The sequence below is a fragment of the Somniosus microcephalus genome, chromosome 13 (assembly GCF_052327205.1).
Source record: "Somniosus microcephalus isolate GS21.2 chromosome 13, FLI_Smic_1.0, whole genome shotgun sequence".
Classification (NCBI taxonomy): Eukaryota; Metazoa; Chordata; class Chondrichthyes; order Squaliformes; family Somniosidae; genus Somniosus; species Somniosus microcephalus.
In genome coordinates, this window is record NC_140999.1 from 159554403 (window position 1) to 159569431 (window position 15029).

A 15029-nucleotide genomic window follows, 5' to 3' on the forward strand; every position below is an offset into this window, starting at 1 on the left:
GTGGGGCGGAGAGGTTTATGGAGGAAATTCCAGAGCTTAGGGCGAAGTGGGGGGTTGTACAAGAGGCCAGAATTGGAGGGACGCAGAGTTCTCGGAGGGTTGTAGGGCTGGAGGAGGTTACAGATAGGGAAAGGGGAGACTATTAAAGGATTTTAACACCAGGATGAGAATTTTAAAATCAAGTTGTTGGTGGACTGAGCCAATGTAGGTGAGCACCGAGGTGATGGGTGAACTGAATTTGGTGCAAGTTAGGATATGGACAGCAGAGTTTTGGATGAACATTAAGTTTATGGAGGGGGAAGATGGAAGGCTGACCAGAAGAGCATTGGAATAGTTTAATTTGGAGGCAACAAAGGTGGATGAGGTTTTCAGCAGCAGATAGGCTGAGTCAGGGGTAGAGACGGGTGATATTAGAGATATATACAAATTAATTGAAACATTCATTGAAACTCTACATGTGACCCGCAGGCTCCATAGTATGCACCTAAGAAACCCACTAAGAAAAACATTTTGGACACACTTGTCAAGTGGCAAACAGTTAACAGCATGGAAGCAGTAAAACAGAAAAATAGAAAATTACACAGTCAAAAAAATGGAGAAACCAAACTAAAGATTAAGCATCGCGATTACATTCCCCTTTTTCCTCCTTCCCTCCCCACCCCCAAAATATTTTGATATTACTCAAATCAACTTGATTAAACACATGCTGAAAATTAAAGTAACACAGAAGTCACCCACCACCTTTGTGTCTCTTCATAGGCACAGTACAATATCCAGTTTAATTTCAATTTTACCAGAGGGCTGCAGTAACTAAGGAATGATACATTAATAGGTTTATTGACAATTTTGAACTGAAGGATGAGAAAATGAACAGCAACTCAATGCAATGATCTTTTCTAAAGCATACACCCAGATCTACTCCTCAAGGTTGTTCCACTTGTAGGTTATCACTGAACATAGCAGTCTAATAATACTGTGCAGATATAATGCACCCACGGTACTCACTTTTTTCCAATTGCAGTGTTAGTTAAAACTATTCCAAAATTCAACTATTTCACACATTTGGCATTTCTTTTTTAAAAATGACAATTTACAAAACCTGAATTCAATGCAATTCATGCACTTTTGTCCACAGTACATTTTTAGCAATACAGTATTTCCATAGTCACATGAATGGAAAGAAAGCTGAACACAAATGAATAGAGGCATTAAGAACAGATCACTTGTGCTTGCTAAATAGATATTGTTTATTAAGGCTTGTATTCTCCTAGAGGAAAGAAAATCAACCCAATGATGTTCATTTACCTTACAGGCAATATTCCATAGACATAACTAAAATTGTCTAAATATAAGTCTAAATGATAGTTTATTTTTATTTATTTTTTTTAAATTGAGGTCCATTTTTGTAACTAGGTTCAGAAGAGTTAATTGTTTTCTTTCTAACGATAGTAAAGTTCCTCTACAATAAACACGTGCAAGTTTCTGTGAACTAAAGCAACAGGCATGAGCACCGTTTCATGCTTTATCCAGTCGGCAGCAATTTCAATGGTTCCCTCATTCCACAGACATACAGTACAGCAAAGTACAGCTTTCAGACAGAAAAACAATCAAAATATTTCATCCCAGAAGAATCAAGAGACGTTTGCATCAATTTATATTTTTTGAGACATCAACCATCGTTTCCACTATTTGCTCCTACATTAAAGCTCAGCTTTACAGAAGGAAAAAAAATGGCCTTGGGATTTTCATGAAAGAATGCAAATTAACAGCGACTTGAAAAGAACACCAGAAAGCTCAAAGTTAACACACATCACCAAAAACTAGTAACGTTGAAAGCATCACATCATCCAAACTACATAAGGCTGATGCAGTAATATTTCCTATAAAAGGAGCATGAAGGGCTCATCTTCACAGGATTGCTAAACAAATGCAGGCTAAAGCTTCAGTGTAACAGAAGTTACCAGTGACTGCTACAGCATTTAGGTGCAAAATTACAAACAAAATGCAGACCAGTCTGGGCAAAAAAAACAAAAAAAACAGAAAAGTACTAAAAACGTGATGTAGCTTAATTCCCCTGCACATAAAGATATCACTGGAGCAGAAAGCTTTGATTTTTTTCATTCTGACACTGGATCACAGCACCAGGTTTTCAGTTTTTTTTTTTTAAATTCATCAAGTCAAATGTTTTCTTATCATTTGTTTCGATTCAGGCGCTCCTGCAGAGAAAGAGAAAAGTTACTTTTTTGAAAAAGTTAAAAAAAACTATTTTCCATAAACATGTATTCTGTACTGTACAATGTACTAACCAATTCCACTGTAATTAGATTTTCAAACTACTTTAAATAATCTATCAATAACAAATTGTCCCTTTTGGTCAATGTCTTCCTCTTGCTTTATATTTGACAAATATTGACTTTGGTAGAAGTTTATACAGTTCAAAGTTAATCATTAACATGCACTAATTCACGGTATTGTGAAGGCTTCAGAAAACATAAGTTTTTTAAAAATAAGTACACAGATGCATTTCTTAATTTGCTTGTGTATTGTAGATGACTGGAGCGCTAGTTGGAAACAGGTAAGTTGCATTCACTGGAGAGATGGTGAACCAAGATCTCCAGACTCAAAAGACAATGACCATTTTCAGCTACCTCCATATTTTAGGTAATGATCCAAAGCCAGCAAAGCTTACCAAAGTGGTTCTCAGGATGCCAGTCCCATTAAGGAATTGTCAAGTTATCAAGTTCTTTTTTCTGCTCCGCATGCATAGTGGCACCCTCACACCACATCTCTCATCAGTTCTTCTCAACCAAGTCCAATTTATAACACTTGCAAATGACCATTTAATGGTTTATGTTTTTTTTTTTGAATACCAGACAGATTAGCCCTGAAATTGCGAGGTTCTCATGTCATCACAGTCCTCACAGCAGGCAAGCGTGGGTTATAATTTCAGGGATGTGCCACAGTCGCCACAGCATAATTTGTGTCAGTTAAGAGGGGGCCAAAATGAGGCTGAGCTGCTGACAAGTTTTAGCTTCTTTGGCGAGGAGGAGTTGTAAGAATCAGGTCCCACGGCGAAATTCATAATGTTTGGGACAGCTCCACTCCCAGTGTCATCTTGCCCATATAAATGAGCACCTCAGAAATGTACTGGCCTGGCCAGTAGGCTTTGTAAAGCTAGCTCGTCATTCACAAAGCTGACACAAAGGTTTTGGAAGAAGTGTTGATATTTATTTGCATTTAGTTCCTTCTATAAGTTTCTTCTGCTGTGGAAGATGTTATTTCTACATAAACATTATTTGGCAGACTTTTGTAACATAATAGAAAAGGAGCAACCCTTTAGGATTTGTTGCATCACCAAAAATCCCCCCCGGCAACCCCCCAATTGCACTTCTAGCCTAGTTCCCAGGTCCTGCTTTATAGGCACTGCGGGCCTATTGCAACCAGAGGGAGGGGCTAGCCCCGCCACTTCCACAAAGTCAGCCCTTTCCACAGCTGGGGCTGGTGCACCTACATCATAGGGAGTGCAATTCCAGAATTGCATATATTGCAATTTTGGGACTAGAAGGGTAAATTTATGAATGTGTGCTCCCACACAAAGTGGGAAATTAGAGCATTGATTTCACTGTCCTTTCCAGCTAAAGCAAAAGCTTCAAATTTGGAGCTCAATGTCACAGGGGGCTTTGCATTTTACTCCAAGGCAGGATCAATAGTTTTCTAAAAAGAACTCTTCCTGCCCCCACCCCAGACTCCTTTTCCTGAACTATCGCCCCAGGAGTATGAAAGATAGGTTGGGGTATTTTTATCATAGTGGAACCAAGTTGAAGACCCAATGTTAGCAACTGTTTTGTTAAGGGGAGGAATATAGCAGCATACACCAACGGGGTCCTTTTACTAAGTAAACATATTTAATTGATTACAGGTAGACTGGCAGATAGGTTTTTCAAAACAATAGTCTCTCATTACCTGTACTACCAACCATTACCTCTCGAGTTCTCCCACAAACTCTCAACTTGAATGACTTATGTGAAATGGAAGATTTTGCCATTAGAATATCTTCCCTTTGCAGAACAGGAAAAGAGTCTACGACACTGGAAATAAACAGGATACCAAGACGTGCAAAATGTGTTTTACAATGATTCTGGCCTTTGGCTTCTCAGAATTTTGGGGGATATTTCAGGATGTGGGGGGGGGGGGGGGGGGGGGAAAGAGAGGAAACAGGTAGTAGAAAATACAGCAGTTTTTCTGCCCAGAGAATAACAAAACTAGTTAAGAGCCAAGCTCTTCTGCTCTTTAAACAGTCATTGGAGCATGGTTTGGGGTGGTCCAATGATAAAGGCCAGAAGAGGCCACAGGGAATAGGTAAAGTGAAGCTACAGGTTATGGTGGAGAGTTAGAGGCAATTTGGGAAGGTAAAGTAAGATTCAGGCTGGGAACAGAATGGTAAAGGATCAAAAGCCACTGGAGGATGCCAGAATGGGACTGAAGCCCAGATGAAGTCGCACTGCTGCAACCCGTGATGCCAGTACAGTAAGCATGGCCCAAGGAGTGACTGTAGGCAGGAGGACAGTCACGAGCAGGTGTCACTGAGCACATTAAAATCGCTCCTATCCAGAAGTGAGGCCAGCAACATTAAAAATAAACTTGAAGGCCTGTGGACAAGGATCATTCTCAGTAGGCCTCAATGGCAGCTCTAGGCAGGGTAGCAAGGAACATAGGAACAGGAGTACACCATTCAGTCCCTCAAGCCTGTACCGCCATTCATTTAGATCATGGTTGATCTGTAACTCAACTCCATTGATCTGCCTTTGTTCAGAACTTTGAGGCCCTGGCTGACACATTCTGCCATAAATGTCTATAGAGAACAGTCTCACTGACAGAATTGAGTCACCATCATATACCTTACAGCTGTAATCTAGCTGTAATTAACAAAGTTGTATCCCTATTGATGCCTGCAACACCATGGCTCAATTGTTTGGAATTCCAATCCAGCTGTGTGCCAAGGTGCAGCTCAAATTCTATAATCCAAATTCCCGAACTCCTTATCTTTGGGAACTGGGTTAAATCACGCTTACTCTGAGCTGCACCTCAACTCCACTGATCTGCCGTTGTTCAGAACTTTTGGAGGCCCTGGCTGACACATTCTGCCATAAATGTCTTTAGAGAACAGTCTTATTGACAGAATTGAGTCACCATCACAAATACCTTACAGTTGCAATCTACTTTTTGTTTAACAAAATATGTATTCTATGCTGGGGTGAACAAATACTACTGCCAAACTGTCTTTTGGACAACCTATAGAATTAGCTCACTGTGGACAAATGCATTGGTTTTCAAACTGTGGCCCCTTACATCCTACAGAAGTCCAGAAGGTAATCAGAATGTTTTTATTTGTTGACGTACTAGTGTATATTATTTATATATGTTGCAATATACTAATGAACACATTTTCTGCAATGACACCAGTTTTCCTTTGGGTAGCTAACTCTGCCTAAGGGTTCCAGGAATTATGTTACAATAAGCAACAGTCCCATATTCTAAATCATCATTCCAAGTTATTGATGCTAGTTTCAAAAAAAGACTTGCATTTATATAGTGCCTTTCACGACCATCTTTTCCTCCCCTCCCCCCGCCATTTTAAAAGAAATACCAGCATTGAAGTTCAGACAATATAATGCAGCTCAGATGCTGCAGAAACCCATTTTGCTTTGGAGTAGTATTTTCTTTCTCTCTTCCTGAAGATTGGTATAGGGATCTCCTCTACCCCAGGCTACTATTCAATGTCAACAGTATTGACCTGAAAACCACATTTTCCCTTTCCCCACTAATGCAGCCAGTGATGAGTCAAAATATTACATATCTTTCCTCCAAAAGATGGAAGTGGCCTTTAAGTGGTTTACTGGCCCAGCTGTGCTAGTAGTGCATGTGACCTGCACTAGTCCTGAAACAGTCTGCCACCATCGACATCGGTTTCTCTTCTCTACCTTTCTAGGGAGTTGGCTGGTGTGAATGTGCAAAGTAATGTAATCCATCTAAACAAGCCTATTGTTAGTACTACCAACACATGCCTAATGTATATAGAATTACATTGTGCAATTTTGCTGTGAGGAAACCAGGAGTAGGCCGTCCAATTTTCCACAAGTGACCAGGGTAAAACTCAGGGAATAACTGCTTTCCCATTCTCCACCTTGGCACCTAGCTGGAATGGAAAACTATTGAATGACGATTCCTTTGTTGCTCTAGATTAAGTTTTCTATTGACGCTTACCCGAAGTCTTTGAAGCAAAACTCGAAGAGGATGAGGACTGATGCAGCGGTTCAGATGCAGCTCATTCTCCCTGATGCTTGGATAACTGTGCCTTCATAGGAACGGTGGCTGGAAGGGGAAGAGGAGTGGGATGACTTTGAGCACTTGCCAGCCAGAGGCAAGTCAGACACTGATGCTTCAGCCATCTTGGATTTTCTGATCTAATGCAATAATTTGAACCAAGGTTTCATGTTTTTACTTTCCTCTGAACCCTGGACAGAATTCACACAATGCACCATTGTGGTCAAGATGCAGGCAGTAATCATGATCACCATGACAGGAAAGGCCAGCACTTAGCAGTGAAACTAGAAACTAGGACCAAACCTCATGCCAAAAATCAAAAATGGACATGGTACTGTAGAACCTTTCACACTCATGAGGGCAGCATGATTATGCCCAATGCCAATAGGAGAAAGAACTGAGTAGCAATGGCATGGGGGCACTGTATAGGGCATGAAAAAAAGTGGGTCACAAAAGGGACAAGCATCCTAAAATCTCCCTCCATGTGAACACTGGCTTCGGATCATTGCCAAAGTTTGTGGAGGAAACAAATAGAAAATTAATCTTAATTTTATTTTTGTACTTATCAGTGGTTCTATACGCCTTTTTATTACAATCAATAGGTACCATAGCTAGAGCATAGGGTAAACCCAGAACTACTAACAATGTTGAGAACACTAAAAATGTCACACCAGTACAATTCTGAATGACTAACCATCAGACCACAGAGCAAATTCACAAGACTATGCTGTAAATAAGCTTTGAATGACAAAATTCACATTCAGCAATTCACAGGCAAATCAAGTTGGTGGTTTCTTCTAAAAATACAATTTTGCTGTATTTTTAGCATATAAATACATACATATATACACACGTGGTTCCACATTAAGTTATTTACTTTGTTGGTAATTGAATCTCCTTGTATTTAAATTTTATTAGGATTGAGAAGAAAGCGCATTGAGACAGAAAACTTATTGTAACTTAGTTTTATTTTAAGCTCCATGGATTAGGACAGAGTAGGGTTAAGAGAGAAGCCAGGAAATTGCAAAGAAAATTTTCATTCAGCGTGTTGACTGAAGCACAGCATGGTTAGACTACCATTCTTGCATGCAACTATTTCCCAACATGGTTATCAATCAAGTCACATGTTCAAAGGCCTCATGTGAATACTGGCCCTCAATTTTTATTTCCCAAGAGGGATCACAGTATTCTTGCCCTTCCCCAATGATTCATCTGAAATCAGGAACTTGCCATGTAGAAAATTCTAAGCAGAAACCTACATCCTACTATGCAATAGCAGAGGCTGGAGGCATATTGCATTGATGTATTGTATGGGAAGTTTTTAAAATCATCTGACATTATTATAGCACACAAAGCACATGAGAGTTTAGCAGCCATCCATTTTCTAAGACAAAGATAAAATATTAAAAACGGATACAAGAAAGTGAAAATTTGTGGCCAGATCAATGAACTGGAGGCACCACCAACTCTCAAAGATTTACTTTTAAAGTATAAACAATTTTCCTTCTTCACATTTTGTAATACTGGTTGAATGTGCAGGCTATCAAATTTTATAATTTCTTCCTTTGTATGCTAGCTTTATCGATTTATAGTTTATAATGATTATACTCCTTCTTGCATGCCAGTTCTTTTTCAGACTCTGGCTTCTGTGGCCTGAGCACTAGGCAGCCTCGAAGCCCATGGCTTCAGTCTGGTCATTGTTCTCGTGTGCATTTGTCAGCTTATTATTTGGTCTCTGTATCCAAGCACAGGTTGAGAATTGGCTCCAAATGGTCCCTAGGTATTTGTGGACCTTTTCCTTTGTTTATTCTCCTCTACCCCAGACCAGAAACTGCAATTGCATCTAAGTTTTAGTGGAATTGGAAACAAAGGAAAAAGCTGAGAACTATGTGGCGGTAGATAGAGGCTTAAAAGATTTTTTTAAAACAGCTAACAGCACCAACACCTTTACAGGTAGGGAAGATTAGCAAAGCCAAGATTAACAGACACAGTCAGAAGAATCTACAGTCTGGTCTGAGTGTGATCAGCTTTTTGTTTTCCATCTCTGGTTTACAAGTGCTGAATAAATGTTAACCAAAGGCACCCAGAATATCGTAAACTTTAAAAAAATAATTGTTTTACAATATTTACCTTGTAAATAATGAGAAGCCACTGGCAGAGTAACTTTGTCCTAGAAAGTTAAAACAAAAAGGCATGTCTATTTGATTTTGACATACTGTGTATGACAACAGTAACATGTTAACTCCCCCAACAGGATACCCCTTAATAAGAATTCAAAAATGACTCAACTATACTTTCACAAGAAACTCACTTCAACAATAGATTTCCTGTCTAAATGTCACAGTACTCAGAATTTTTTTTTTTTTTTTTAATTTAGTCAGCTGTATTTGTTGGTTCAGATTAGCAAAAAATAAACAGTAAAAAGGTATATTTAGAATCAACTGTACCACGGTCTGCCATTTTAGTCGAATACTATAAACTGGTGTCATCAAATTAGCTTGTTGTTGGTCTCAATTTCCTCTCCCCCCTCCAAATCTGCAACCCTACAGGAGATTTTTCTCCTTAAATCAGGATCGTCCGTATCACCGATATATTCAGAGACAATGTCCATGCCCTCAATTTGTTCGTCCAGCAGAAAGGGCTTCCTCCCCCAGATGACCCAGCTAGGACTTGCACATTTGCCAGCAAACAGGACAAACAAGTGGAACATCAGTTGAGAACCCAATGATCCAGAATGGCAATTACAAGGATTGCCAATCTCAATCTTAAATTATTTTAAATTGTTAAACAAGGGAACCTATTATAAATGTGGCCAAAAACACTTGTTAATTTTATTATTTATATATCATTGCTATTGGCCACCAGGACATTTCCATGTACTACTAGGAACTTAATCATTTTGGGACAAAGACATTCTGAACATAAAAATTTATTGGAGTGTCAATAAATGAGTCCAGAGATCTTTAAAACAAAACTTACAATTTAAAAATGAGCCCTTAAAATTTAGCAATTTATAAAAATGATGAAGACCAAATTTTATGTATAAATTTTGTATACTGCCAAACTTAAAACAAAGTTAAACTTTTGAAGTATAGAATTATATTAACATTTTAAAAATTACATCAAAAGGCTCTTGCCATCCACGACCTTATGCGATTGTATTGCTATCATAGCTTTGACGGAAAGTTGGCTCATGGCTGGCAACACTTTGCCCTTACTGAAGTCTCCCCACTTGGTTATACTTTCCACCACCTGCCCTACCCAAATAGTCATGGTGGTGGTGTGGTCTTCATCATCAAATCACACCTTGATCTCTCCCTTACTCCACTGGCACCTTTTCCTCCTTCAAGCATCTCATCTTGTTCCATCTCTTTTACCTCTCCTTTAAAATTCTTACTCTCTACCGCCCCCCTCAAGCCCCACACCGAGTTCCTCATTGACCTGTTCTCCCTCAGACTCTGCAATGAGCACCGACTCATCCTTAGTGATTTCAATCTCCTTTCAACTCACCTTGCCCTCCTATCGCCTTTTAACTTTGCTCTCCATACAAGCTCTCCTACCTATATTCATGGCACTCCCTCGATCTTGTCATCTCACAGGGCCTCTCTATTCGCATTGTCTCAATCATAGACAAGGCCAACTCCCATCACTTCTTTGTATCCCTCACCACCAACATCCCTGTAACCCAAATCTACTTCCTCTGCATCTACCTCATGAAAAAACTTCATCTTTGATGCTATTGTTCCCAACAGGATATCCCTTAATAAGAATTCAAAAATGACTCAACTATACTTGATCTCTCCTACCTTGTCATTCCCTCTGGTATGGCCCTCATCTTCACTCCTTCCAAGTCCAAGGGGTGCAGACCTAAGCATATCTGTCAATCTGGTGCACAACTAGTTTAGCCATCCCATTGCCAGATCTGGCTGGAGATTATCAAGCACGATCAAGCTTGCTGTCCTATGCCAAAACCACCTACTACTCCAGGATCATCTTGGAAAGCAAAGATAACACCAGTTTCTTTTCTCCACTAAACATTTACTAGGAGCTCATGGATTCCTTTGTCAGTAAGACTGTGACCACCCATTCAGCTGTTTCTCACCCTTCCCCACCAAGCCAAAGCTTCCTGCCCTAGCATCTTTCTCATGGCCTCTCAGAGCTCATCTTGTCAATGTGCCACACCTCCTGCTCTTTGGACCCCATTTCCACTAAACTGCTGCCTACACAATTTCCCTTCCTGGCTCCTATGCTAGCTTACATTATAAATAGTTCAGTCTTCAGGAACCGTCCCCCATCCCTTTCATCATCGCCCCATATCAAATAACCCACCCTCCATCCCACTGTCCTTGCAAACTACTGCCCCATTTCCAACCTCCCTTAACTCTCCAAAGATGTTGAACGTGTTGTCACCTCACGTACCCATCTTTCCCGAACTCCATGTTTAAATCTCTCCAATCAGATTTCCACCCCTTCCACAGCACTGAAATTGCCATGATCAAAGTCACAAATCACATCCTTAGTGACTGACAGTCGTACATTATTCCCCCTCGTCCTTCTTAACCACTCTGTAGCTTTTGACAGGGATGACCACATCGTCCTCCTCCAACACCTCTTCTCCATTGTCCAGCTCAGTGAGACTGCCCTCACTTGGTTCCACTCTTGCCCATCATTGTACAGCGTCTTCAGCAATGGCTTCTCTTCCCACCACCACACCGTTTCCACTGGAGTCCCCCAACTAGCTATCCTTGGCACCCACTTCTGCATCATCTACATGCTTCCCCTTGGCAACATCATCCAAAGACATGGCATTAGGTTCATACGTTGACGATACCCAGCTTTCCACACCACCTCCCTCAACTCCTCCATTACATCTGCGTTGCTAGACTAGTTATCCAACATCCAGACCCAGATGAGCCGCAATTTCCTCCAGTTAAACATTGGGAAGACCAAAGCCATCATCTTTGGCCCCCCGCCACAAACTCCTTGCACTCGCCACGGACTCTGGCAACTATCGCTGGTGAAGCAGACTGTTGACAACCTATTTGACCCCGAGATGAGTTTCCAACCCCCATATTCTCTCCACACAAAGACTTCTACATCCATAATATTGCCCGTCTCCTCCCAGCCTCAGCATGTTGGTTGCGGAAACCTTCATCTACACCTCCACCCTCCACAAACATCAGCTCCTCCAAAATTCCACAGTCGATATCCTATCCCGCATCATGACCCGCTCACTCATCACCCGTGCTTGCTGACCTATATTGGCTACCCGTCATATCTTTAAATTAAAAAGCTCTATTCTTTGTGTGCAAATCTCTTCGTGGCTTAGCTCCTTCCTATCTGTGTAACTATCTCCAGCCCTACAACCCTCCAAGAACTGAGTGTTCCACCAACTCAGGCCTTCTGTACATCCCCCACTTCCTTCACTCCATTATTGGTGGCCATGCCTTTTGTCTAGGCGAGAAAACTCTGGAATTCCCACCCTAAACCTCTCAGACTCCCTCTCCTCCTTTAAGAGCCATCATAAAACCCATCTCACTAACCAAGCTTTTAGTCACCCGTCCGAATATCTCCTTCTTTGACTCAGTCAATTTTTGTCTGATTATGCATTGATGAAGCACCTTGGAAGCTTTTTATTTTACAAGGTGCTATAAAAATGTAAACTGCTGCTGTAAATAAAACAAAATTTGACTGAGTCATAAATCAGTACAGAATAAAAATTTAAAGAGAATGAGGGAGTTTCATTTTTATTAATATTTACTAACAATAATGCAAGGTTCAACTTGTATTTGTCAAAACAAATTCCAATAAAATTGATTCAGTTATACATGGATTAATTTAATCAAAACAACCATATGAACCAAAAATTGAAAAAGGGCTTGAGAATTTGGATTCACCAAAGAGTTGACAGAATTTGCTCTGCACTGTTGCCTGCTGAACTAAAATGAATAGCTTATCCTAGTCAGGCCAGACTGCACCTTCAGATATATACAGAACCATCTACATTTGTGTCAGACTGTGTATATACTTTTAGCTAGCTGCACATTGTTCTTGCCTCTGTATTTTAGTAAAACTTCAAAAAGGACATTGTTATTTTCAATATGTAATGATCAACAACCTTTCACAAGTAATCAGACTAAGGTTTCTAAAAAAGAAACATAGCCACGACAGAAGCATTAACCTTCCTCATTGCTTCTGTGCTACTCTGCTGCAAGATGGGTGACTTAAGGCGTAAAGCGATTGTTTTGTTTAATGGGAGGCAAAACTATGTACAATTTGCTTAAATAAAAAAGGAACAAAAAAATTAATTAAAATTGATTTAAATACTGGTATATCAAAATACAACTATTACTGCTCATTAAAACAGATTCCCCAATTGGCCAAACATATGTTTGGATCACTGAAAACAAGAAGTTTTAAATGTGCTATGTTAAATTTAAAACTCTATATGCAGGCATAGCTTGGGCTATGCAAGCATGGGCCAAACAAGAAACAGCGTAACAGTGTCTGCACAAGAATCTGGACTCTTAAATTTAAATGCACTGTACGAGACACTGGGGTAGATTTTAGTCTTCACCACCTGCATGATAATCCAATGGGGCAGATCTGGATTGCACACCTTTTATGGAACCCACCTGAAATCAATGGAAGGAAAACAGGCAGTTTCTATAAAAGGTGGTCAAACCACCCCGCCAGATTACTGCCTAGGCTGTGAAGGCAAAAATCTACTCCATTGTTTCAAAACCACTTCCACAATACAAAACATGCATCTGACTGCAAGAACTTTAGTATTAAAACAGCCATGTTCTCACTCAAAAATTGAGACAAATATGCTAAATATTAAATTATGTAACATCGATTTTTTTTTTTTTTTTTTTTTTTAAAAACTTGAATAAACATCACCCACTGGATGTAAAAAAAAAAGTAAATCCTATTTAGCATTTTATATGCAAGAATCCCACCTTTTCAGGAATGGATAATAGTAGTTAGAGGTCCCATACAGAGCCAAGCAGACCTTCACTACAGAAGCAGACACCTTTTACTGGTAACAGGGAGTAAGATTGCTGCCAGAGTATGTCCACGAGCAATTGAATGCTTCACAGCTAAAAGAGTACTCCGACAAATGGACACTTAACGCAAGGACACTCGCAAATGCCCACTATCCACCTCCATGAACATAGGACCATAGGAAAACAAGTGGGCCATTCAGCCCCTTGAATCTGTACTGCCATGGTTGATCTGTATCTCAACTCCATTTACTCATCTTTGATCCATATCCCTCAATACCCTTACTGTACAAAAATCTACTGCCCTCTGTCGTGAAAATTTCAGTTAACTTAGCATCCATAGCTCTTTGGGGGAAAGAATTCCAGATTTCCTCTACCCTTTGCATGGAAAAATGCTTCCTCATTTCACTCCTGAATGGCCCAGCTCTAATTTTAAGATTATGGCCTCTTGTTTTGGATTCCCCACCAGAGGAAATAGTTTCTCTGTATCTATCCTACCAAACCCCTTTATCATTTTAAATGACTTGATTACATTACCTTGTACCTTCTAAACTTAAAGCCAATTGAACCTTTTAAGCCCCGGTATGATTTAGTGAAATATCAGTGTGTTGGGCACTATGGCTCCTTTAACTAATGATTTTTTTGAAACTGTGTAGGGGTGGGGCTTGGTCCAACAAAAAAAATCCTGTGGGACACAAAGGAGTGCATACAGTAACAGAACTTCCCCTGTAGTAGCATCCGGCTATCGTGATTACTGCACAATTAGGATTTTACATACATCACTTTGTGCACTCCTCTTAATGTCACATTTGACAACAGTTCATCTCTAATAAAGGGTAGAGGATTGCATTTTTGAGCATATTCTTGAAAAAAAAACTAAAAATCTGATCAGTAAATGAGCTGAAATCTGAAATAATTTGATTAAATGCATTTGCTCACATCTGCTTTCAGTTGTATAAAATCGCCTGTAGTTCATCTTATTGAAATGAATGAGAGCAAGAAACAGTTAAAAAGATGGTAGATTTTCTGGACTATATTACCCCTAAAATTTTATGATTGAATTTTTTCATGCATTCTCTAAGGATCCCAACAAGCAATCATAAGACGATTTCAGCAGAACTATTTGAACACATTAAGAGAGTTAATTTTACTTTCACTAAACTTTTGAAGCTGTTTCAAATAGCGTGCAATAAATTCCACACAAACTTCAATTAACATTAGTACATTATTCTTTGCACTGGATGCAGAAGTTATGGGAAGGATCCTGTGAAACAGGATATGCAAATTGCCACATTCAAATAGCTGTTTGGAATGCCAACTACTGTTTTGAATGGAATGGCAACTACTCAGTTGAAAGAATTAGCGCCGTATTGTCTACCTAGACATCAAAACAATTTAGCAACATATTTTTTCTGACCACGTTCCCTGGAATCCAATACACAAAAAATTAGAATGGGGAGGGTGGGGAACACTCATGTCAATTGCTGTAGGACACTCAAAGTTTCAAACTGCATCTTTAAAAGATCAAGCCAAATTTTTGTTTTGCAAAAATACTAAATAATGATGCTGTCCATGGTGTCTCAGTTATAATTACATTTCAGTCTCATTGAAAGCCATCTGTAAATAATTAAGTATTTTTCTTCTGCAGCTACAGTGATTGAATTTGTCAGTGAAATCTATGTAATAAAAATAAAAATT

The 15029-nt window shown here is 39.6% G+C and overlaps 1 protein-coding gene across 3 annotated transcripts in view; it reads right to left on the minus strand.

Annotated features, from left to right (window-relative positions):
- Positions 1 to 1219: 1219 nt before the first annotated feature.
- Positions 1220 to 15029, minus strand: part of LOC147108709 (YTH domain-containing family protein 1-like) — a 40922-nt gene continuing 27112 nt past the window's right edge. The window contains exons 5-7 of one of the 3 annotated variants that reach the window (XR_015080633.1): positions 8455 to 8494; positions 6265 to 6372; positions 1220 to 2216 (exon numbers count right to left, since the gene is read on the minus strand). Coding sequence is in view for 2 of the 3 variants with exons in the window: in XM_086005453.1 (XP_085861579.1) it covers positions 2173 to 2216; positions 8455 to 8494 (84 nt within the window). In the remaining variant the exon portion in view is untranslated. The remainder of the gene's footprint in view (positions 2217 to 6264; positions 6373 to 8454; positions 8495 to 15029) is intronic. The other 2 variants (XM_086005453.1, XM_086005454.1) reach the window with 2 other exon arrangements.